Source organism: Microtus oregoni, unplaced genomic scaffold (genome assembly GCF_018167655.1).
Source record: "Microtus oregoni isolate MIOR12 unplaced genomic scaffold, Mior012 000018F_ref0000195, whole genome shotgun sequence".
Classification (NCBI taxonomy): Eukaryota; Metazoa; Chordata; class Mammalia; order Rodentia; family Cricetidae; genus Microtus; species Microtus oregoni.
The window spans coordinates 16,272,891-16,296,534 of record NW_024543077.1 but is presented as its reverse complement, the minus strand read 5'-3'; the positions used below and the strand labels follow the sequence as shown (position 1 = coordinate 16,296,534).

The 23,644-nt window shown below is 44.7% G+C and overlaps 1 protein-coding gene across 1 annotated transcript; it reads left to right on the top strand.

Moving 5' to 3' along the window:
• Positions 1-451: 451 nt before the first annotated feature.
• On the top strand, positions 452-10,979 carry LOC121459092 (metalloreductase STEAP1). The gene is made up of 5 exons (XM_041668602.1): positions 452-515; positions 5,193-5,307; positions 7,044-7,550; positions 7,955-8,119; positions 10,674-10,979. Exons 2-5 carry the CDS (start codon positions 5,224-5,226, stop codon positions 10,929-10,931), a joined length of 1,014 nt encoding a protein of 337 aa, XP_041524536.1. The 5' UTR covers positions 452-515; positions 5,193-5,223; the 3' UTR covers positions 10,932-10,979.
• The last annotated feature ends 12,665 nt before the right edge of the window (positions 10,980-23,644 follow it).

Genomic DNA, 23,644 nt, shown 5'->3' with positions numbered 1-23,644 from the left:
ACTTGATTGAGTTGAGGATGGGATGAGGAGGTGAAAGCCACTCACAAACTCAGACTCGTTCTCTGGCTGTACTAACAGCTAGTTCTCAGAGAAGCTAATGTGCTTCAGCGAGAGCGCTGCCCTGCAGATGGAGACCTGGGTTCCCTGCAGTCTCACGCAGGAACAGGAGAAATCCACAACTCCAGGTTCCGTCCAGACCTCATCCCGGTTTTCAGCGAGCCCTCCGGGTGACGGTTTCGCCCTGTGCAGCCCAGGAGTGCTCCAGAGAAGGACTCGCCCACCGGTGGGAGCCTGAGAAGGGTCAGGCAAAGGCCAAGCCCACGCCCCTGCGGGGGCGCCACCCACCGCCGCCCTAGCGACCCCGGGTGAGCGGACGCCGGCGGCCGGCAGGGGGCGCTGTGCGACGGCGGCCGAGAGGCGGGGTCTGAGACGCAGGCTGCGAGCTGCGGGAATCAGGCTCCGCGTGGGCTGCGAGTCCCAGCAGCGGCTCGCTGTCGGGTCCCACGGAGGAGCGGGTGAGTCCTCGTGTGGTTCGCAGGGCACTTGCCCCTCGTCTCCACGGGCCCTGAGAAACTTTGCGGGCCTGGGGGAGGGAAAGGGGTGCATGGGGGTGGGAGGTCCCCGCGAGCCGGCAGGGTGCTAGGGGCAGCGCAGCTCTGAGCCGCCCTCGGCAGCCCCAGCCGGGAGCTGGACTCCGAGGCCCTGACGCTAGGGCTTGGGATTAGGATAGTGGCCAAGTTTGCAGTCAGGTTGGGTTCAGATAGTAAGTTTGCCAACTTGGCAAAGTCTCCTCGGGTTTGCATCGCTTAATGAATGGCTGGTACCTTGTGCTGTTTGTTTGGGTTTCTGGTTTCCTAGTTAATGGAATTTTTTCATCCTAAATCCTTGGAACACCGGTCTTTCGGGACCAGGGTGGGATTCGGAATTTTCTGCAAAATTGTCAGTCAAGGCTTTTAATAATTTACTCTGATGAAATCAACTGACTGGCATTTGTTAGACAAATAATTTAAGTACCCTTCGCATTTGGTCTCACTGTTCGGTTAGGGTAGGGATGTGTCCATATCTCAGTATTTAACGAAGGGAATTCATTTTGCATTCATGTCCAGAGCAAGGCTTTAAGAATCAACACTGTGAAGAATACCCCCGTCTCCCAATAGTGGACTGTGGCAAAGCCAAAACGCGTTTAAAAGTCCCCAAGATAAGACACACTGCAAGCCACAGTGTGTTCCAGTGATTGGGTTTCTCGGATTCTAAACCCCTGGCCATAAACATGAGTCAGTTGGGCTGTGTCAATATTTAGCAGGAACAGCAAATTTGCCATCCTAGTTCAGCAAAACAGAAATCATGTCAGAATCTGTGCTTTGCTTCTTAATGGGGAAGAGTTGGTGGGTACTGGGTCAAATCCTGGAGTGCTTGACACCTCCCTCTGCGCTGTTTCCTGCTGAGATCGCTGGGCAGTCTGACTTAACCTTTCCTCCTGCAGAACTTCAATTATGTGTTGACCTGCTGTCTAATGGAAACCAGCATGTTTTATTTAACTGGTATTTTGTTTTCCTGGTTTCTGGGCACGCAGTCAGCAATCACCCTTACTGACATGGGCGTTTTTTCCTTGGCCTTGCTCCTCAGCATGGTACCGTACCGTGCAAACAAGTGGCTGGGCACCTCCAGGGGCCACGCTGGCTTTCTACCCAGAATCTCCATGGAGTGGTTCTCTGTCAGCAAGCACTGGCATCTCGCTGCATGGCACAGGACTGGGTATAGAAGGGAGTTCTCGTCCATTTCCTCTGCTTCCTTTCCCGAGCCACCATCCGTCTATAAACCTTTGTCCTTTAAGAGACACCGCATTACCACACAATTCTTGCTGGAGTGTTTGCCTGCCCTAAACTAAAAGCTTTTTGAGGCCTTTTCATTTAACTTTGTATTTTCCGCATCTGACGTCATTGTTCACAGTGCATTTCGTGAATTAACAGTGAGCAATTGTAGATTTATCCATACTTTACCGTACTGAACCGCTGGAGTTAAAATACACTCTAACCTTGGTCAGTTATCTCTTATGTTTTATCACATGCATGCTCCTCTAGTCCTAGACACCCCTCCCAAACTACTCTTTATAATATGGATTAAACTTACCAAATGGCATGAAATAATGTTCCTGGAAGACTGTAAGTCCCTCCAGGGAAGGCATGAAGTCTCATTCTTTTTCCTCTTTAGTGTCTGTTTGGGCTTGGCCTTCTAAGAGCTTCTTGAATGGTGTATACTTTACCCAGAAAATTTCAAATAACAATGGTCAACACCCGACTCAAACAAACAAACAAAAAAAAAGGGGGGGGGAGTATTAAGATGTATTTGAGAAATCCAAGATTTGGTCTCAGGTACTTTAAACTATTAAATACTTAAACTATTGCCACCAGTCACCAGGACTTGTCCTTCTTTATTTCTTACTTGGTTTTTCTGTGTTGGCATTCCTGTGTTCAAATGAAGAAGTCTTCCAGCTTACACAGAGGGTAGCATGGTAGTTTTATACAACCCTAACTTTGTAACATGAATGAGGGGCCTGTTTGTTGTTGGAGTTTTGTCCCACCCGGTACCCCACAACTGTTTAGCCCCAAAGAAAATCACACATAGGTCTCCATAAATTATAAGCTGATTGGCCCATTAGCTCTAGCCTCTCACTGGCTAACTCTCACATCTTGATTAACCCATTTTTCTGATCTATGTTAGCCATGTGGCTCAGTACCTGTTTTCAATGGGGAAGATCACATCCTGCTGCTTTGGTGGTCTGGGCAGGAGTGGAAGGAATCAGCTTCCTCCTTCCCAGAATTCTCCTGTTCTCCTTGTATCATTTCTACTTCCTGTTTGACTTTCCTGCCTATACTTCCTGCCTGGCCAATCAGCATTTATTTAAAACATGATTGACAGAATACAGACAATTCTCCCACACCATAACTTAACAAAATGTTAAGAGTATCTCTGCATTCTCTGCCTCCTGGAGAGGATATCAGAAGAGGACTTAATGTGCCCACTAGACTTGGCTCCATCCTAGCTACTCGGTGTCATCACAGGAATTAACCCTGGGTCATCTTCCTGTAACCTCAAGTCTAATAGTCACATAAGCACGATAAGGTATCTTGAGGATACGATGCAAAACTGAACAGGACACTCATTCAGGCTTTGTATGTCTGGGCTTGGCCTGAGGATGATGTTCTCTAATGCACTTACTGCTTGAGGTGGCGGCGTGTGCCTCTAGTTCCGGTGCTCAGGAGGCAGAGACAGGTGGCTTGCTGAGTTTGAGGCCTGCTCCATATAGCAAGCTCCAGGTCAGGTAGCATTGTCTAGTAAGACCCTATCTAGAAAGTGTATGACATATATATTTACTATTTTCCTGGGGTTCAGTGCATGGCCTTCCATGAGGTCATATGTGGAATTTCCCATTTGTGTTACCACGTCAAGACGCCAGTTTAGCACTTTGGAGCAATTTTGTGGTTTTTGCAGGAGGGATGCTCAACCTATATTCTCATCGTGAATGTTTCAAGACAGTTAATTCTGGAAATATTTCCCAAAGTGCCTTAATTATAAAATGTTGGTGTTAGGGAAAGGTGACCCCTCTTTTCTTTGTAGAGTCTTGACCTTTAAAACTTGGAAAGTATTCTGAGTATTACAACCTTTTCCTGGAAATAACTTTCCACTTAGTAAAGTGTTCCAGGTGGTCTAGACTTCCAAAGTGTTCGGAATGATTTCCAACAGCATAGCTGTTGTGTGTTTCCAGCTGTTGTGTTTCCAGCTGTTGTGTGTTTACCTTGTTTTCCTCTTGTGTTTGAAAAAGTACAAATTGGGCTGGAGAGATGGCTCAGTGGTTAAGAGCATTGCCTGCTCTTCCAAAGGTCCTGAGTTCAATTTCCGGCAACCACATGGTGGCTCACAACCATCTATAATGAGGTCTGGTGCCCTCTTCTGGCCTGCAGACATACACACAGACAGAATATTGTATACATAATAAATAAATAAATAAATAAATAAATAAATATTTTTAATAAAAAAAAAAGAAAAAGTACAAATTGCAGGTGTAATCCCCTGGGAGTAATGTTAGAGTTCACCCAGAATAATGGATAATATATGAAGCATGATTAATAAAAACTCAGACAGAAACTGGGGTTAACCTAAAGATTTGTAAAACAAAGCAGCCAGCCACTGGGTCTTACCTTGACCTCAGTCACAAATGGCAATCGTACCTCCACGAATCCTCAGAATGAGACTGTGTCTGAGAGCTGTCTCCTCCCATCTCATAATCCTCTCTAGGGCTGGGATTAAAGGCGTGCACCACTACTGCCTGGTTTCTATGGCAAACTAGTGTGGCTACTGGGATTAAAGGTGTGTGTCACCACTGCTTGGTCTGTAAGGGTGACCAGTGGGGCTGATTAACTCTCAGATCTTCAGGCAAGCTTTATTTATTAAAATACAAGTGAAATGCCACTATAAATATGACATCCTGCTTCTCCTGGATAAAAAAAGGCTGAACCAAGCCTGGAATGGTCTTCATGAAAGCCCTTAAGGAATAATTTTGTTTGTTTGGGAATTTTTATTTTTACTAGCTTCTTCTCTATGGAGTTGAATGCAACTCAGCACCCCATTGGAAATAGATGAGCAGCCATGTTTTACCAACAGGACTTGTTCAAAGGGCACTTTGACAATACAATCTTTTGGACCTTGAAGCAACTGTTGGGATTCACCCTACTAATCTTGTCTCTTCCGTTCACTGCCTTCCGGAACATTTCAACTTACAAATAAGTGAATTATTGTCTCAGATTTCAACCCCAGAAGCCTGAGAAACATGTCTTCCTGACGTTCTGTATCAGCTACCTCAAGCCTCCATTGATAACATCATTGTCAAAACTAAAGACTGCATGCCTGATTCCATTTTCCCTTAAGGGGAATGAGCTTTCTTCTAACTGGGAGTCTGGAGTTAAGTCTTCTTGAAGTAAAACGTAACAGCTAATCCTTTGTGTTTCCTATAGCTATAGGTCATCCATTGAACAAATAGTTGGCATCAATGCTTCGCGACTCTCTAAATGTCCAGCCTTTTCACTATTTGAACCTTAGTTGTATCTATCATCTCTTATTCTAAAGTGAATACTTTATATTATTCCATCAAACAAAATTATCATAAATGGAATAGACTTTTTTTATTTTTCTAGGTAGCTGAAGCCATACTATTTTATAGCATTCATGGAGATCGGTAAAAATATTACAAAGCAAGAAGAACTTTGGAAAATGAAGCCTGAGAGAAATCTGGAAGATGACACCTACTCGGTAAAATAATGAGTATTATAGCTAATAATTAAAATCTATGCACACTTCAAGCGTATTCTGAACCTGCTAGTGTTGAGAGAGTGCATTTCATTTTCGTCTGCTGGTCTCTGCGCTCGGGTGCCTGTGGCTGAAGCTGGCCTGAGTCGGGGCAGTGTGGTATGATTGAGCTGCCTTGACCGGTTAGCTGGGCTTAGCTGAATAGCTGTCATTGGGTCCCTGAAAATCTGAGGTCTTGTATCTCTGTATAAAGTGAAGGAACTGGACTAGATCATCTCCAGAGCCCTTTAAGTCCTTTCCAACACCTCTGGTTCTAAGTTTAAAAACAAAAATTACAATGTCCCATTTACTGGTAGTTTTGTAAACATTTTCATAGGCTCTGTGGCAGCTCACGGGAGAGACCTCCATGTGGACAATGACTCAGAGTTTAAACAGATAAATCATTTTGTGCAAAGAATCATTTAAAGGGTTAGATGTTTCTTACTAGAACATTTGAAAAAGTGTTAGGAATTTTCAGTTCCAAATACTTACATTTTTAAAATACGTAAAATGCAATTATAATAGATTATTAATCATTCAAAGCGGGAAAAGATTAAGAATTACAAGCATATATCCTACAAAAATAACCCCATAAGGCAAATCATTTTCATTTTTCAGTAAGCTGTCTTACTTGCTGTATCCTAATTTTCACTCTTAGCCAGAAAATTGTTCTCGGCTAAATCAGGTGAGCTGTGTTAGCACGCAGGAGTTACAGAGGTTATTTCCTTCTGGAATAATGAGAAAGACGCTGTGGTCTCTGACTCAGAGAAGAATCCAGATGGGTTAGAGAGGTCGTTCTCAAACACCGGGAGTTGTGGGGTCTGCAGGAAATGCGATGAGCAAGATAACCGTGACAGTCGGGACAAACAGTGGAGGTGTCTCCCTCGGCACACATGGGGCTGTGAAAACGAAGGCTGTAGTAAGGGGTAGGAAGCCAGCGGTTCATGAAGGAACACGATATGAAATACTCTATGGTCTTAATTTGAATTTTGTAAGTTTATTTCTGTGTGTCCTTTGTGGAAATGACAAATGATTCAGCCCACCTTCTTTGAATTACTGACTACTAAAAACGCGGTGGACAGAGGGGTGTGCACTTGTGCGGAAGCCCCAAATCGTGCTTTTCTCCACTGGTAACGGCCCTATTCCTCCTGATCCTTTGCACTGGAATTATTGAATTTACTGTCACTGCTCTGCATAAGTGCCCAGGGACCAACAGAAACGTTGCAGAACGCCCAGTATGATATACAAGTTTGCTGATTTTGCCGAAGAATTTGGAATTTTTTAAAAAACGGTTTTTCATTTTGGCTTCTTAAGATTATGCCATTATTTCAAATCTTCAAGAGACATGGCTATCTAAGCTTTAGTGTGTCAGCACGTATCCTTTCGTTTTAAAGAGACCTGGAATCCAGTTTGGTGGCAACCCTCACACAGAACCTGGCGGATGAGTTCAGCTATGTGGGGAGCAGAAGGTCTGCCTGGGCTACAAGAGAGTCTGTCTCTGACACAAAGAAGGAAATACACCCGTGTCTCAAGGTGCACCTTCGGTCAGTCATACCCAGACTGTACCATAGCTGAGTGGTATTCACAAGCGCGTCTCTGAGTGCCCTATTCACTGGGAAGCACAATGGTGGAGCAGGAAGTTAGAGCGAAAGAAATCCATTGCTTTTTCCATTAAGATGTCCCCTTTCTTTCTCTCGTAGTCTCAGGACACAGGAGAGACCAGCATGCTGAAAAGACAGGCGCATTTGCCGCACATGGTCCACGTCGACGCATTTGCCTGCCCCTCTGAGCTTCAGCACACGCAGGAATTCTTCCCAAACTGGCGCTTGCCAATTAAAATCGCTGCCATTGTATCATCTCTGACCTTCCTGTACACTGTTCTGAGGGAAATCATTTACCCTTTAGTAACGTCCCGTGAACAGTATTTTTATAAGATCCCAATCCTGGTCATCAACAAAGTCTTGCCGATGGTCTCCATCACACTCCTGGCTCTGGTCTATTTGCCAGGGGTCATAGCCGCGGTTGTGCAACTTCGCAATGGGACCAAGTACAAGAAATTCCCCCCGTGGCTAGACAGGTGGATGCTGTCAAGGAAGCAGTTCGGGCTCCTCAGCTTCTTCTTCGCTGTGCTGCATGCACTCTATAGCCTGTCTTACCCAATGAGGCGCTCCTACAGATACAAGCTGCTCAACTGGGCGTACAAGCAGGTAGGAGGTGTCACCCTGCAAGGTTAACAAACTGAAAGGTTCAAATGACCTAATGAATTAACACCCTCTTGTTGTGGTAACAGTAGTATCCCAGGCCCCTGTTGACACTCTAAGAAATTAGCCTTCATTTTTAAAAATTGTTATTGTGATTTCAAGAGCATCTGTCATCTTATATCAAGGAGTATTTTTTAATTGAAAATAAATAGCAATTTCAGCATAAAAATACTTTGCAAAGACAGGGTCACATTTCACTCTTGGCTTCCTGGCAGTGTGACCTTGCAAGGACTGGTTGTTTTACCCTCTGCTTATTCCCAGAGTTCCCGAGCACTCTCTGGCTCTGTCAGGATTAGCCATCAGATAAGCGCACTTATCAACAGGTCTGGCTGTGTTCCTCTTTTACTTAGGTTCAGCAAAACAAAGAGGATGCCTGGATTGAGCATGATGTTTGGAGAATGGAGATTTACGTGTCCCTGGGGATTGTGGGACTGGCCATCCTGGCTCTCCTGGCTGTGACGTCTATCCCGTCTGTGAGTGACGCTTTAACATGGAGAGAATTTCACTATATTCAGGTAAGTGATGTGTAAAGGTGACCCTAGTCTTCTTAGAATATTAAATATATTGATTTATTCTAGAAAAATAGTGTTTTCCAGTAGTAAAGATCCCATACTCTTCCATTTAATAATGTTTTCTTAGTTTTTCTATGGCTTCTTGAAATTATCGGATGCATTTTGGAGACATAAATGAGAGACATTACTAAAACAAAAACATTGTTTCTCACATCTAAAACATTTTAGACAACTTGCTGCTCCCATTCAATAACTATAAATATGTTTGAGGAATATCAACTGTTTACTAGTCTCCCCAATAAAAACATTATTTTTTCTAGCCTTTGACTTTAGGCATGCCTTTGAAGACACATAGTTTTATGCTCTCTAGAAGAAAAACAAATCTTCCTCTAAAGTACAAAATTTTATTGACTGAAGGTATTCTGATACCTAATTTTTTTTTGATAGAATCTCATACTTATACCCAGGCTAGCCTGGAATTTATTATATAACTCAGGATAGCCTAGAACTTACAGGCATGAGCCACCACACCTAGTTCTGTTATGTCATTTTTAAAGATGCTTTTTCTAAGTTACAGTTAAATTAGCTTAATCACTTGAACTTTCGAAATATTTCTGGAATTCAGAATCCTGTCATGAACTCACACAGCTTCTAGGTAGAGGCCCACACTTAAAAAGGCTCCATGCAGCGAGAGCCAAGGAGCTCAACTTAATTCAGTCATAAGTAACTGGGAAATATTTTCAAGTCATAGTCTTAACTTGTATGGTTAGGTAGTTCTGGAGATTTCCCCACAGTGAGGCGTTCTCCCCGTCTCTTCCACATGTCCATATGTGTCTCCGGGAGACAGCACGGCCTTCTGATAAGGCCGCAAAGTTTCTTTTATTCCCACATGCCTTAGACTCAGTAGCACATTCTCTCAAAAAAAGTCTTTTCTGATTTTCATGTTCAGCCAGTAGCCATGGAGTTCTGTCTCCCTCGTGAAATCCTTTTTTACATTGCTTTTCTGTCACGTGTGCACTGAGCAGTACTTGTCAGTGTTAATCTGAATCTGGGCATTGCACCTTGGCAAGTCCTCCCTGGTAGCTGGGGCTGTAAGTAGATAATACCTATTTAGGGAAGCTAATGCACACATTCAAGAGCTTTTCCAGTTACTAACCTAGAAACTTCACCTGGAGTCGGAGACTTGGTAACACTCCCAATTTTCCTACACAGTTCATATACCAAAAATAAAAACCTAGCTGTTTAATTGAGGGATACGATTACAGCTGAATAGTTGAGATATTTTCATTTTGTCAGGCTAATGATCATTTCCAACAATAGTTATCTAGAAGAATCTTGTCAGAATGTCTCAAAAGTCTATCAGTGGACTGCTCTGGACAGCTTTCTCTCTGTTTAATGTCAACGCGTTTCAACAAATTGAAGTTGTTCTTCATATCTTCTAGGTTTATTTTGTCCAATCACTGAAATGATTCCTGGTGTTTCTTCCATCCTATCAGAATATGTAATGTTTTAAAAACATAGATCTCTAGGAGTTCAAGGCCATCTTAATCTACATAGTGAGCTCCAGACTAATGGGAACTACATAGGGAGACCCTGCCTCAAATATATATAAAGAACAGGTGTTTTGACTGGCCTCAGATTTTCCTCACTGCTTTTTCTAGCGTCCTCCAGAACTTACAATTGTGATGTCAATAGACCTTCTCTAATGTTCGTGGACCAGTGATTTTATTCCTCTTCTTTTTTTCCAGCATAGGGCTTCAGAAAAAGAAAAAGAAAAAAGTGGTAGATTTGCGGGCCTTGTAATAAACATCAGGATGATTGTTTTCTATGTGAAGGGAAACCTCTACAATTATTTTCCCAGCCTCCCTTACTAAAACCTCTTGCTTGGCATTAAAAAATGATTCATTGGAAAACTGTACACACACACACCACATAAAGTCCATTTTCTATTCATTTACATAATTAGAATAACATCAGTTGGTAAAGATCACTGAGGTCAGATTGATTTTTTTTTTTACAGTATCCTTTAATCAATCAGCAATATTCATTGAACACCTAACATGTTCAAAATATTGTGTTGCTCCTACCAGGACCCTGCTGTGAGACAGTGTCCAATTTTATTTATTGCCTGGTAGGCAGAGTTAATATAAAATCAATAAACAAAATGTCATAATGAATCCGGGATGTTGACCCATTACAAAGTGCTCAGCTAACACGCACGAGGCCCTGGTTTTGAGCCCCATAGCCACCAATAAAGCAGAAACACCTTAAGAAAGCTATCTTAAGCAGAATGGTAGAGAAGGCACAGAGAGAGCTGTTGACCACTTCCTAAGAGAAAGATAGTGACTTTTCAACTTACCTTAGAAACAAGAACAGTTACCCAAAAGTCATGTGATGAGTACAGCATATAAAAAGAATAGGAAGGTGTGGGTGGACCATGTTGAGAACATAGCTGTAGACAAATGAAAGGAGCAGGACAAGCCCCAAGGGGATAGGGTGGCATTGACTGTTACTGAATCAACCTTTGCTTAGGGTCATAATGTATTTTCTTTTGCAGAGCAAGCTAGGAATTGTCTCTCTTCTTCTGGGCACAGTGCACGCTTTGATTTTTGCCTGGAATAAATGGGTGGATATCAATCAGTTTGTATGGTACACGCCTCCGACTTTTATGATAGCTATTGTCCTTCCAACTGTGGTCCTGGTATGTAAGGTCGTGCTCTCCTTGCCCTGCTTGAGGAGGAAGATAATGAAGATTAGATGTGGCTGGGAAGATGTCAGAAAGACAAACAGGACAGAGATGGCCTCCAGGCTGTAGAATTTCTCAATACTGATGTGTTTTATTATAAACATCTCAAGTTTGTGTTTGTTAATAAAATGAATACTTCAGGATAATGCTTTAGTTTGTGTTACAAGTGTTGTGTATTTGGTGTGTGTGTGTGTGTGTGTGTGTGTAAGCACAAGGGTACCAGGGCGTATATGTGGATATCAGGTCTCTTCTAAGACATGCAAGGCCAGGAATCGAACCAGGCACTTTCACCTGTTGAGCCATCTCGCTCCCATGGGCCCTACCTCAGTATCTTATTTTATCCGTGCGTGGGTGGCGCATTTCGAATTTGTTCATGTTCTGACAGATGTGATTCAAAAAAAAAAATATTGAACCAGTCTTTAGCATATTTTCTCTATGTGGAATAGCTAAACAATCAAATTATCAGATTTATCATTATAAATTTTTAAATGCCTTGAAATACAAGTCTTTACCATCTATTTTTAGATTTGTCTGTAGTAATAAGGGCGGCGGGGCTGCGTCCCCAGCACCCCGGCTGCCTGCTCAGCTAGCTTATGCCCCGAAATAACAACACACAAACTGTATTCATTTAATCACTGCTTGGCCCTTTAGCCCTAGCCCTTACTGGCTAATTCTCACATCCCGATCAACCCATCTCTAATAATCTGTGAGAACCGGTCTTACCGGGAAGATTCTAGCCTAGTCCATCCTGGGTCGGAGCTTCATGCCGGGAGCGGGGCATGGCGTCTCTCTCAGGCGTCTGCTCCTGAGAGGAAAGCTGTCGAGACTCTGACCTCACTTCCTCTTCCTCCCAGCGTTCTGTCCTGTTTTCTCCTCCCACCTATCCTCTAACCAATAAAATGGGCCAGGGCAGTGCCTTTATTAGCCAATGACCTTCCTCCATCATATGGGCACCTTGGGGGAGGGTTGAAGGTGGAAGGGAAGTGGCAGCGGAGGGAGCAGAGAAAAATGTAGAGCTCAATAAATATCAATAAAAAAAAGCCCAGAGACCGCTGCAATCAATAGGACCACAGAGAGGCCTGCAAGGGTGCAAGGGCAACTACTCAGTTCCGGCTGGCTTGGGTTTAAAATTCCATCTCTGTAACAGGCAACAGTGGGGCTCCTCTGAAACATCAAATACCTAGCTCCTCAATTAAAAAAACAAACAAAACCACTGGGTCTCACTATGTAGAGCAGGCTGTCTTTGAATTCAGAGTTCCCTGCCTCTGCCTCTCAAGTCTTGGATTAATGGCTAATGCTGCCACACAGGCTCAGGAATTCTTGTGCTAGCTGTGAGTCAGAGGACCTCTAGATTCCATTTGTAGTTCTTCCAAGGCTTTTTACAGCGATTCAACAGTATTGTTACAAGCAGAAGAATCAGTAAAAGTTGTCTTTTAAAACAATATTAGTGAACCAACCCTGAGAACGGGAGTGTGGGAGGTCTGGCCGGACCCTTATCTGCCATAGGGTGGTGTGGGCAAGGGACAGAATCCCCTCCCCCGAAGCCCTGCTCTTTGCTTCCTGTGGTGGAAGGGAAAAGTGGTCCTGAGGGCCTGAGAGCCGAGAGCAGGCCCTCCCTGCACCTTGCCGGGGCAGCACTGTGGAATCTACACCTTTGGGTAGAGCTGCCCCCCCCCCCCAAGGAGGGAGGATGGGTGGGAAGGAGGGAAGGTGGGAGGGAGGGAGAGCTGGCCCCACTACTCCTCTCCTGTCGTGCAGTGGTGCTGGTGAAGGAGAGATGCCTTACCACCTGTGGCAGTTGGGAGAGCTGGCCCCAGGGTCACAAGAGTAGAAGAGCTACTCCTGCCCCTCACCAGCTCCAGTGCTTGGGAGAGGGGCCCCTGCACCTTCTCTGGGAAACACAGTGGAGCGGGCCCTGGTGGTGTAGTGTGGGTGAACCAACCCTGAGGGCTCGAAAACAGGAGAACTAACCACGCCCCTTGCCCCTTGCTGCTGAGGGTGAACTAGCCTCAACAGTGCTGGAGAGCTCACCCTAGTGGTGAGGATGGAGCAGAGCTGGCGGAGAAGGCAACCCTGCAACCACCCAGGTCCAGAACTAGGGTTATGAACAGGCCCACCCCAACATGACCCATCTATATCTAGGCAGCTTGTGAAGGAGCTGGTCCTGCAGACCCAAAGCTGCAGGATCTCCACAACACAGGGCAACAGCAGGATACCCAAGAGAAGTCCCAGTGAGGGTCCGGTATGGATAGCATAGTAGAAACCAGACCAATGACTTTCAATGACCACTTGCCAAGTAAAGATATTTGGACTAAAGGGTTCACTGTGTGACTCACTATGTCACACTATAACTTCCACGATGAGATTTTTCTTTTTCTTCCTTCTCCATTTTCTCTTCTCTTAAATTTTATGTATCAAAACTTAAAACAAACCACTACCACCACAACATTGGGGCTGGGCAGATATCTCTGTTGGTGAGGTGCTTGCTGCAAAGCCCATGGGCCTGAATGTGCATCCCCAGCAGCCATGTAAGGAGCCAGGTACAATGTGCACCTCCCGTAATCCTTGTGCTGAGGAGTTGGAGACAGAAGGATCCCTGGGACTTGAGGGCCACCTAGACTAGCAAAATCCACAAACTTCAGGTTCAGTGAGAAAGCCTGTCTCAAGAACTCAGATGGAGCACTCGGGAGGCAGAGGGAGGTGGATCTTTGTGAGTTCGAGGCTAGCCTGGTCTACAAGAGCTAGTTCTAGGACAGGCTCCAAAGCTACAGAGAAACCCTGTCTCAAAAAAAAAAAAAAAAACAAATCAAACAAACAAACAAATAAGACTAAGGTGGAGATCAGGTGAAAAAGACACCCCACTTACACACATACACGCACACGCACCTACTCAAAATTGTTTTCAACAAAAGAAGGTATCTGCCTTGGTGTAGTCCTGAGTTTCTTTTTCCTCAAAAATTATTCATTAACACTTTGCAGACAGCAAGCCAGGGGCAGTAAAGAATGCACAAGACAGAAAAGACCAAATTCCTTCTAAGTCTCAGAAGGCCAACCAGCTTTAGTAGCTCACTGGATTCTGAGCATACTGTGAATCTCTAAAGAAGGAAAGGCTCGTTAGAGAAGCAGAGTCATGTGGCGTGAGGTTGATGCAGAACACGCGGAACTTGAACTGGATGCTGAAGTGGAAATAGGAAGATATCAGGGAGAACAGGAGGCCAGGTAAGGTCTGATAGGTTAGAAAGTCTAGCTCAGACCTGCTGGAACCAAGCATCTGAAAAAACAACACTCTGGAGAGAGATAAAGGCCACACAGGCTATTAGGATCACTTTGTGATGTGAAGCTGTCTATACCAAAATCCTTCCGGGGTCTCAGGAAACCACTGCAAAGCTGCAAGCAGGGGCTCAGCACCTTTCGAATTGCATGTTAGAAAAGATGTGGGAAGTACTGGGTGACGTTAGGTACACTAGTCATTTTCCCCATTGCTATAACCACTTATCTGGCAAAAGAAAACTCGAGAGAGGAAGTCTCACCATTTTAGGGGGCTCTTGGTGAGCTTAGCATATGGGGCTAGGACCACCAAAGTCACCCTAAAGCTGTAGATTCGGGTTGCTTTTCCTCATTGGGTTCTTGTCTTGAAAACTCAAATGAGATTCATGACTCATGGATGTTAAGTCTTTGAAATAATTTTATTACATGAAGTTTAAGAGAAAGAAGAAAGGCAGATCTTTTGTAGCTAGAGGGATCCCCGAAAGTGGAGTATCATTGATGTTGCTGTCCTGGAGTTAATAAGGCATTGTTAGATGGAGGAGTTGGGATGAGCTGGTCAGGCCAGTTTCTATTCCAGGTATCCAGGCCATGTAGTTTTAATCACAGTCTCTGTTTGGCTTCAGGAAAGGGGGAAATAGAGTGACATACCAGACTCCTAGCCCCTTCCTGACACCCCAAGACCAGTACAAAACCAGGCAGTTTGACAAGCACTTCTGGCATCTCTGACCCAAGGCAAGGATGAGACCTAAGGACAATTCTGGCATTTCTGACACTTTTAGTCAAGAAAGAAACTGGTCACTTTGAGGAGTCTCTTTGTGCCTGGCTAACGGCTGACCATGAGCCCAGACTCACTCTCTTCCCTACGCGAATCTTCTACCCTATTCAAAAGCTGTCAGCCCAGGCCTATCCTCTCAAATACATGCTCAGAGAGAATCTTATCATTTTGAGGAGGATGACTAAAACCTGTTAAAATGATGTCTTTATTATTCTAATGGTACATTTAACATCATTTTACGATAATAAGAAACGAATGTATGATGCTGACATGACTTTCTGGTCCTAGACTACCATATCTGACAGAATATTTAAGAAGGTACAGCATAATGGCGTGGAATCTGTGGTCCATGAAATTAACATGCAAATTCATTTTTAAAACATAAATGTTTCTTTGGTTGTTTTTTGGCATGGACGGGGGCGGTGGCATTCTTTGACAGTCTTATAGACAAGGCTGGTCACTGACCCCATAACCTAGAGTTTCTGCTCCTCCTGCCTCTGTCTCCAAGTACTGTACTTGCAGGCCTGTGTTACCACACCTGGTTTAGTTTGTGCTGGGGCCCCTAACCAGGGCTTCACTTATGCCGGGCTTGAGCTCTGCAGATGAGTTACATCCTCAGTGCCTCTACTTCCCTCCAGTATCACCAGCTCTCAGAATTTTCCTCCAAAAACTTGCCACCTACAAAATCTTTTTTTTCTCCAAAACCCGTCTTCAAAGCACAGGTGTTAGAAACCCTTCAGTGTGAATGGAACGCTGTTGAGTTCAGTTCATTTGAGGCGCTCTCTTTGCTGCCAGTTTTCCAGGCGTTGGTGAGCGGCCCTTTGAAGCCAGTAATTTCTCTTCAACTTCTTGAAAATAATCCCCATGCTTAATTAAATTAGTAAATCACTGACTTGTGATCATTCCACATGACCCGAAGGTAAAGTCCAGGACCTTCCCCTCCTGATGGCCAGGGGTTCTTGTTCCTTGTGGCTAATAACAGTTAACAGAATAGTTCAGGGCTGCCCATTTGAAACACGCCAAGAGCAAGCTGCCAGTTCTTGTAGCTATAAAATTACTGAAGCGGAAGAGGACGAAATCACCTGAGTTCTCTAATCCCCTGCCTAGAGACGAGACTGCTAGTGAAATGAGACCTGGCTCAGCACAAGTCTGGATCCCGGTGCAGCACTGGAGAGCGAGAGCAGGGAAGAAAGGACCATGTTAGCCCGTGAATTTCCCTGGAGCTGCTACTCCTCCTGTACTCTGCTAGACCCTCTGAGAGTCAGAGAACCAGGAAGCAGAGATGGAAGGGCTGGGGGCAGGGATGGACGCTAGACACACGAGGGTACAAAGCCCAGGACCCTGAGAATGATTTCAAACTCACTTTCACTTTGTAAATTTAAATTGGACTACCACGAAAGATAAATATTAATAGATTTACACAGTAGAACTAAATGTTAGGAACTTGAGGGATAGGTTTGTTTGTATTTGTTTAATATCAAGAACCTGTTAAAACAAATCTATAACAAAAGCCCAGGATAAGGAAACGTTAAAGTTGAACTGGGCTTCCACAGCTGGGGCCCCACCTTTCTAACTCTTCCGTTTCTGCTCACAAGCCTCTGTGACATTGTGAGCTCCACATTCCCCCAAATAATGCAACTAGGGTAGTAGCTGAGAACTAAAGGTTCTGAGCAGTAATGGGTTTCTGTCCCCCAATAACAGTTTCTCCACCAACACAGTAAGCCAGGTCAAGCTGCACTGAAAAAAGTATACAGGTTTGTTTGAGCAAGGCAACTCCTGGGGAGTTCAATCCCAGAGATCGAGGCCGGTGAAACTGTCATAGGCGAGGGGTGAAATTGTGTTCACCATAAGCTGGGCTTGTGCCCAAGTATAGCCAAAGCCTAAACACTTTAGGCGGGGACTTGGGCAGCTGGCAACTTCAGGGGAGGAAGCTGAAGTAGCCTTCAAAAATCTGATGTTGCTTGGAGACTCTCTGAGTGGGTAGGGTGTGGAAAGGTGGGGGGAGGGATGGGGCTTTCTGGATTGTGCTGGGGCGTAAGCTGGAGGCTCCAAAGAAGTAGTTCTCATCTTAATTCACAGAACGGCCTGATGCTAAGACAGTTTGCTGAGCAGAGTTTTTCAGCCAGAACAGCACCAAATCACTGTGCATCACCTCTCCCCCAGAATGGGTGACAGGGACCTGTCAGAGAAGGTGGCCTTTGGTCTAGGGAGTGTGCTTTGATGGGTGGAAACCATGTCCTTGCTGACCTGACTCCAGCAGGAATTCAGGGAAGCTCACATGAGATCCTCCAGCTACTCTACAGCTCCCTACAGAATAGGAGTCGGATGAGACTCATATACATGATCCATCCAGAAGACCCCTCTGGCTGCTCTTCTTCTCTGTGTCTCCAAGCTGCTGCTGGTCTTCTCTCCCCAACTATCTAGAAAAACAAACACCAACAACAAGCAAACTAATAATTAATGTTCCTTTTCAGGTGCATAAAGCATGCATTGTGCAGGAAACAATCCCATCTGAAATGTCTCTATTTCTATATACTATAAAAGAATGCCTTTCTGAGTACTTAGGAATGGAGGTTGGCATTTACTTGGACTTTGTAGAAAGCCCTTTTGTTTTTGGTTTTTTGCCTATTTGTTTGTTTTTGTTTTTAACCTGTGAAGCATAATTGTACATTGGGGGAAGCTCATCATGGGTGCCAGCAGATTGCTCAGCTCCTCCTGCTTCCTCTTGTTGCGTGCCCACCCTCTTCTTTGTACTTGAGTGTGCATTTGTTCTTTGATGTTTGAGCAACTCCATGGCACACTGTTTGCTATTCGTAGGGGCTGAAGCCTCACACCTCCCAGGTCATGTCCTGCAGGAACTTGTTGTGCTTGGGGAGGCGTTCCTGGTACCAGTTGTGTCTTTATCACCTTGTGGCCCTTGTTGATGCCCATGGCCATGGGGTACCTCAGGGCCATGGCTGCTGCTCTCTGATTTCAATCATGACAGGAAGCATGCTCTTTTGTTTTTAAAGGGGAAGAAAATCTCTTCTGTTCTTTATCACCTGGTGATCAAGCTACAGTCCCCATCATAGATGGTCACAAGTAACATCTGGTGAACTTGGGGATCCTTGCATGTCTCCCTATATGTCTTCTCTACTACCCTCAATGAGCCTGGACCCCATCATCTCTACCTAGCAAGGTTAACCCCCTCAACTTCCTCCTAGTCTCTAATGTCATCCATAATATAGGGTATACTAATTCAATTCAATTACAACAAATATAAAACAAGAAAACTATGTTAATGATCCCAAATTTATATGCCTGGTCCTTCCCTGAGCTCCTATTACAGGCAGTATATTACATCTTCTTTCCTCCCCCCCCCCCCCCCTCACACACACACACACACACACACACACACTTGCTAATTATTACTGGGGGAAGGGAGATGGGTCCTCATGCCACAGTCCACGCCTGAAAATCAGAGGACAATTTGAGTGAGCCAGATCATCAGGCATTTGTGACCAGAGCCTTAACCTTTTTGACATTTCTTGGGTATCTGAAAAAATAGATAAAATATAAAATGCTAAAGACAAAAGCTTAATTTCCTTCCCTTTTTCATTTAGTTGCTCAAGACATATGCTAGGAGTTATCTTTAACAACCCACTCTTTATCTCACACCTCCAGGCAGTTTATCAGCAAACCCTGTTGCCTGTAGCATCAAAATAAATCTGCTTCCAACCTACACCTCAGTTATCACATATTTAGCTCTCCTGCATCCTTCGTCTCTACGTTGACTGTCCACGCAGTGACCTTACCACCAAAGTCATCTTGGTCAAAGCCACTGAACTCCATCTGATCTCAGTCAGTCCTTACCCTTACCCCTTTGGACCACCCCTGCTCTCAGAGTGTTTTCCATTCAGCACCCAAAGCAATTCTTCCCAAATGTAGATCCTATCACATCACTCTGAAAGGAAAATAGTGCAGAGAGACATTTCTGTCTCTCAATTTGACTATCGGATTATTGAAACAATAGACACCCTCAGCTAGGAATCTCATGCTGGGAAAATGAAAAGGTACTGGACAAAGGGGAGACTTGTCTCACAGAAAAGAGATTTCATACACTCCACCAACTTCTCAGACCACCTTGCTGGGTGAGGCTGAAAGCCCTGATAAAGGGTGGGTAGAACCACACCTCAATCTAGAATGCTTAAAAGAGTATATTGCTGCCCCCGATTTGAAGTTTAACCTCGTTTTGGGATCCCAAAGATGGGTCTGAGGGGGATCAGTGGATCTCCTTGAATACCTAAATATAATTTATCTTGTGCTATCTCCGCCCCCCTTACTAGCTCTTCTTTACCCACCTCTAACATCCTTGTGACTGTCGGGTGAAACCCTATGGAATCTTTCAGTTTAACACACCATTATCTTCCACCAACCCAAAAGCTAAGGATGCTATCAGGTAGCATCCGAAGCCTGGAAGAGCAGCTTCCTTGGCCAGCTTTGCTGGAACCTACCTGATGGTTCCTCCGATACAGTTGAAGTGTCTTGCTTTATGACCTATTTTATTCTGTTTCTATAAAAGCATCATGAATTTGCTACCTGGTTGGACCATGGTATTTAGGAAGAACTAAATGTCAGCTCCTGAGCCATAGCCAGTGGTATCTTGCTCCAGAATCAACCATGCCTTTCTTTTGCTGAGGTGAAAACTATCTGTTTGATTGATCATACTTTGGTATGTTGTTAGTGCCTACTAGGGAGATGTTCCCTTGAACTTACCCAGGAAAAGTTAACGGCCATCAGCCCAGACCTACTGGTTGGAACACTGGAGGGGAAAAGAACAAACTATGTCTCTCAAGTCCCTCCACAGACTCTGATATGTAAGTCTGAGGACCCACTACCTGAGTTTGTAAAGTAAAATATTGGTAGAAACCAGCCAATTTTCACCTGCTGTTCTCTGTGTCTGCCCTACAAAAGCAGATTAAAATAGTTGCAGTTCAAAGACAGCATTACAAACCCACAAGCTTTAATATTTACTCTACTCTCTGGTCCTGTACAGAACAAGTTTGATAACTCACAGTTTAGAGAAACCCCTTACAGTAACTGTGTCATAGTGAACACTGCCTTCTCGCTTGTACCTCCCTCCTTCCACTTCCCCTCCCCACTCTCTCTGCTTGTTTTTTGTTTTTTTTTTCCCCTCCTGGCCCTTTTTTTCTTTTAAGATAAGGTCTTGATATGTAGCCCTAGCTAGCCTAGCACTTTCTTTTTGTTGTTTGGCTTTTGCTTTTTTTTTGTTTTTTTTTTTTCTTTACTTTTCTTTTCTTTTAAGACAGAGTCACACTGTGCAGTCTTGGCTATCCCTGAACTCACTCTGTAGACTACACTGGCCTCAAACTCAAAGAGATCCGCCTACCTCTGCCTCTCGAGCCCTGGGATTAAAGGTGTGCCCCACCATTCTTAGCACCTAAACCAAGTTAGAACTTTTTTTGGACTCCCATCTTGGCTTGAGACTCTGATTCTTCTGCATCAGCCTCCTGAGCACTGATTGTAGGTGCACACCACACCCACCTACATTTGTTCTTATCCTTCAGAAGCCTCTAAAATGCTGTAAAAGTTATGACTTCAAAAGAAGCCATAGTAGCTTGGATGCAGTGGTACACGTCCTTAATTCCAGCACTTGGGAGTAAGAGGCAGGCAGATCTAGGCTGTGAGTCCCTGTCTCAAAAGAAAAGGCTCTTGGGGGACAGGGAAGCAGATTACCAGCAGAGTGTGGAGGTGAAACTGCCTACTTGGAGCCAAACTGAGACTGTAGCAGAAGGAAGCCGCAATGGCTGAGAAAACCCTAGACAAGTTTACACTCCTAGTCAACCAAACTGAACCAGCCCCAGCAAAGTTATGGGGTGAATCCTTTAAGGCCCAGACAGAAGATCCGGCTGTCTCTGATGCGCCCCAGAGACCTGAAGAGCTGGAGACAGACTCGCTGATAAACATAGACTGAAGGCTTTGGAAGCCACTCTCGGCCTTGGGGCTGAGGACTGAGAAGCTGAATCCGAGAGGACTTCCAAGGTGGTATCAGAGAGTTGGTCACGTGCAGGTCTCTGAAGTGGGGCAGGAGACTGGTGCAGTGGCTTCTGGGCCTACAGAAGCAGGTCAATTCGCAAGATAAGGAAGTAAAGCCTTCCTTTACCCTGCTGCTAGGGGGCTTTTCTTTGTTACCCACCCTTCCCAATGTTAGTCTTATGCTCTACTTTCTAGATTATGAATTTATTTGGAATGAGGTTATTATGGATAGAATGTGGTTTATTTTAGAATAATATTGCTTTTTTTTTTCTGTGTGGCTTCCCTGATACTTTGCATCCAAGTCACCAGCCAGCTGGAGGGAGCAGTAATGAGACAAGCAGGGAGAGGGAACCTGGGGAGATAAAAGAAAATAATTTTCACACCCCTTCTTTAAAGTTGCACTATTAATTCTCACTGTGTAGGTGATGTTAAACCTCACAGTGCCAGGAGAGCTGCCCCGAGAATGCCAGCATTCCCAACTGCTCTGTGCCCAGCATCTGACGGGGGTGGGGTGGGAGAAACAATGCTTTGCCAAGCATCATTAAACCAAATGCTAGAGAACGTGTTTACAATTAAAAAGCACCTGATTGATTCTGTGGGCTTTTCGATGGGACGGAAACACCCAATGAATAGAATGTCTTAGCACGAGGTTATTTGTGGAGCAAGGCGGCCCCTCAATCTGATATGACTGGTAGACGTAGGGACCCAAGAGGGCTACAGGAGCAGACCATGCGAAGACCCAGAAGCACACTGGTGCAGGAAAGGCAGCCCTGTAAAGACAGACCCCGAAACTGAAGACACAAGGGAAGCCTGGAGGCTTCGACACCCATGGGCTCTTCAGCACCTTGACTCGGGACTTTCAACCTTCTGAATTTCAAGAGAAAAAGTTCCATGACCAACCAAGTTCACGGCTTATTAGGGCAGTCCTGGGAGACCAATGCTCCAGCCCTCTCATCCACACGACTTCTGCTCTCGCCAAGAGCGGACTCCACAGTGGCATCCGGCACTCTGAGCTTTAGAGCAGCTCGGCCAGATCCCAGCGCGGTCCCTGGGCCTTGAAGGCTGCTTTCCTCAGCCTGCAAGGGAGACAAGAAGCAGCTTGTAGTGGGGAGGGTTTCTGCACATAGCATTAGAGAATTATACGTTTGTTCCCAAGAAAAGTGGTCTGTGAGTGTAAAATCTGGGCCCTGACAGGCGTTCCCTAGGCAACGGGCTGAACCTGCTCAGTCCTTAGAAAAATCCCTTCAACCGTGGCTGTTTCCTGGCAGTACCACAGGCCAAATGGATAGGACCTTTTCTAAGGAAAAACCCAAACCATCATTGCCAATGTTCAGCTTCTTCACGGCCCAGAAATTCAACCACTTCAGAGAACCGTGTGGAAAAAAAATCTCTACTGAATTGCCCATTCGGATTTCATGGGTTTTTGGTATATGTTGCACTTGTCTGTGGAAAATATTAGAGCAGTTTGATTAAATCAGCTAAAGGGCAACGATTAGAAACACATCTTTTACTCTTTTTCGGAATGTATTTATTTACTTATTTTCTGTGGGTATGTATGAGTGTAGACACATATGGTCATGCGTGAGTGAGGGTACACTGGTGTTCAGGTGTCTAGAGAGGCCAGAGGCCACCTTGGGGTGCTATTCCTCAGGAGCTATTGACTGAGCTATTTTTCTAGCCTTCAAATTAAGTTTATTTTATTACATTTTCGTAGAATACAAAAATGTACATATTAACTAGGCATCATGGGACTTTGACATATAGATTGATATACTCTTACATACTGTAAAATAATCAGAATAAATTTACCTATTCATTTATATTTATTTCTCTTATCTCGTGAACTAAAACATACACAGCTGCTATGTATATACATACTAGTTCCCCTACTATGCAATCCTTCACCAGAAATGATCGCTTCTAACTCCAGCTTAAAACTTATTGATTACCCTTTCCCCACCTTCCCTCAATGATTAGAAGACAAAGAAATAAAGATTTTTTTTTTAATTTATTTTACATCCCGGTTGTAGTTTCTCCTCCCAGTCCTTCCCAAACCCCTTCTGTTCCCAACCCAATTCACTCCTCCTCCCTTTCTGTTCCCTAAATGGCAGGTCTCCCATGAGGCATATCAAGTTGCAGAAAGACTAAGCACCTCCCCTTGTTTTAAGGCTGGGCAAGACAATCCAGTATGGGGAGCAGGGTCCCAAAAGTCAGTGGAAGAGTCAGAGAAAGGCTCTGTTTCCACAGTTAGGAGTGGTATTCTTTTTAAAAGATATAGTGGATGGGAAAGGATGGTCCCATGAGGGGTAGCGGCAGGTGACCTGAGCCCTCAAAGGGTCCCCCAGGCCTCTGCAGTCCCCTTGACCAGTGGGAGACTGCAGCAGATTAGAGACAGAGCCCAAGCAGAGAGGAAGGCGGGTATCCTCTTCCCTGGGTAGAAAGAGGAAGGGTCAGGAGAGGGCAGGGCTTTTCTCTTAAAGGGACAGCAGATCACAACAAGGAGTCCCATAAGAGGACCAATCTTCACAACTGTAACATGTGCAGAGAGCCTAGGTCAGTCCCATGCGGGCTCCCTGGATGTTAGTTCAGTCTCTGGGGGCCCCTATGAGCTCATGTTAGTTGTTTCTGTGTGTATTCTTGTGATATCCTTGATCTCTCGGGCTCCTACAATCTCCTCCCCTCTTCTACAGGATTCCCCAAAGTC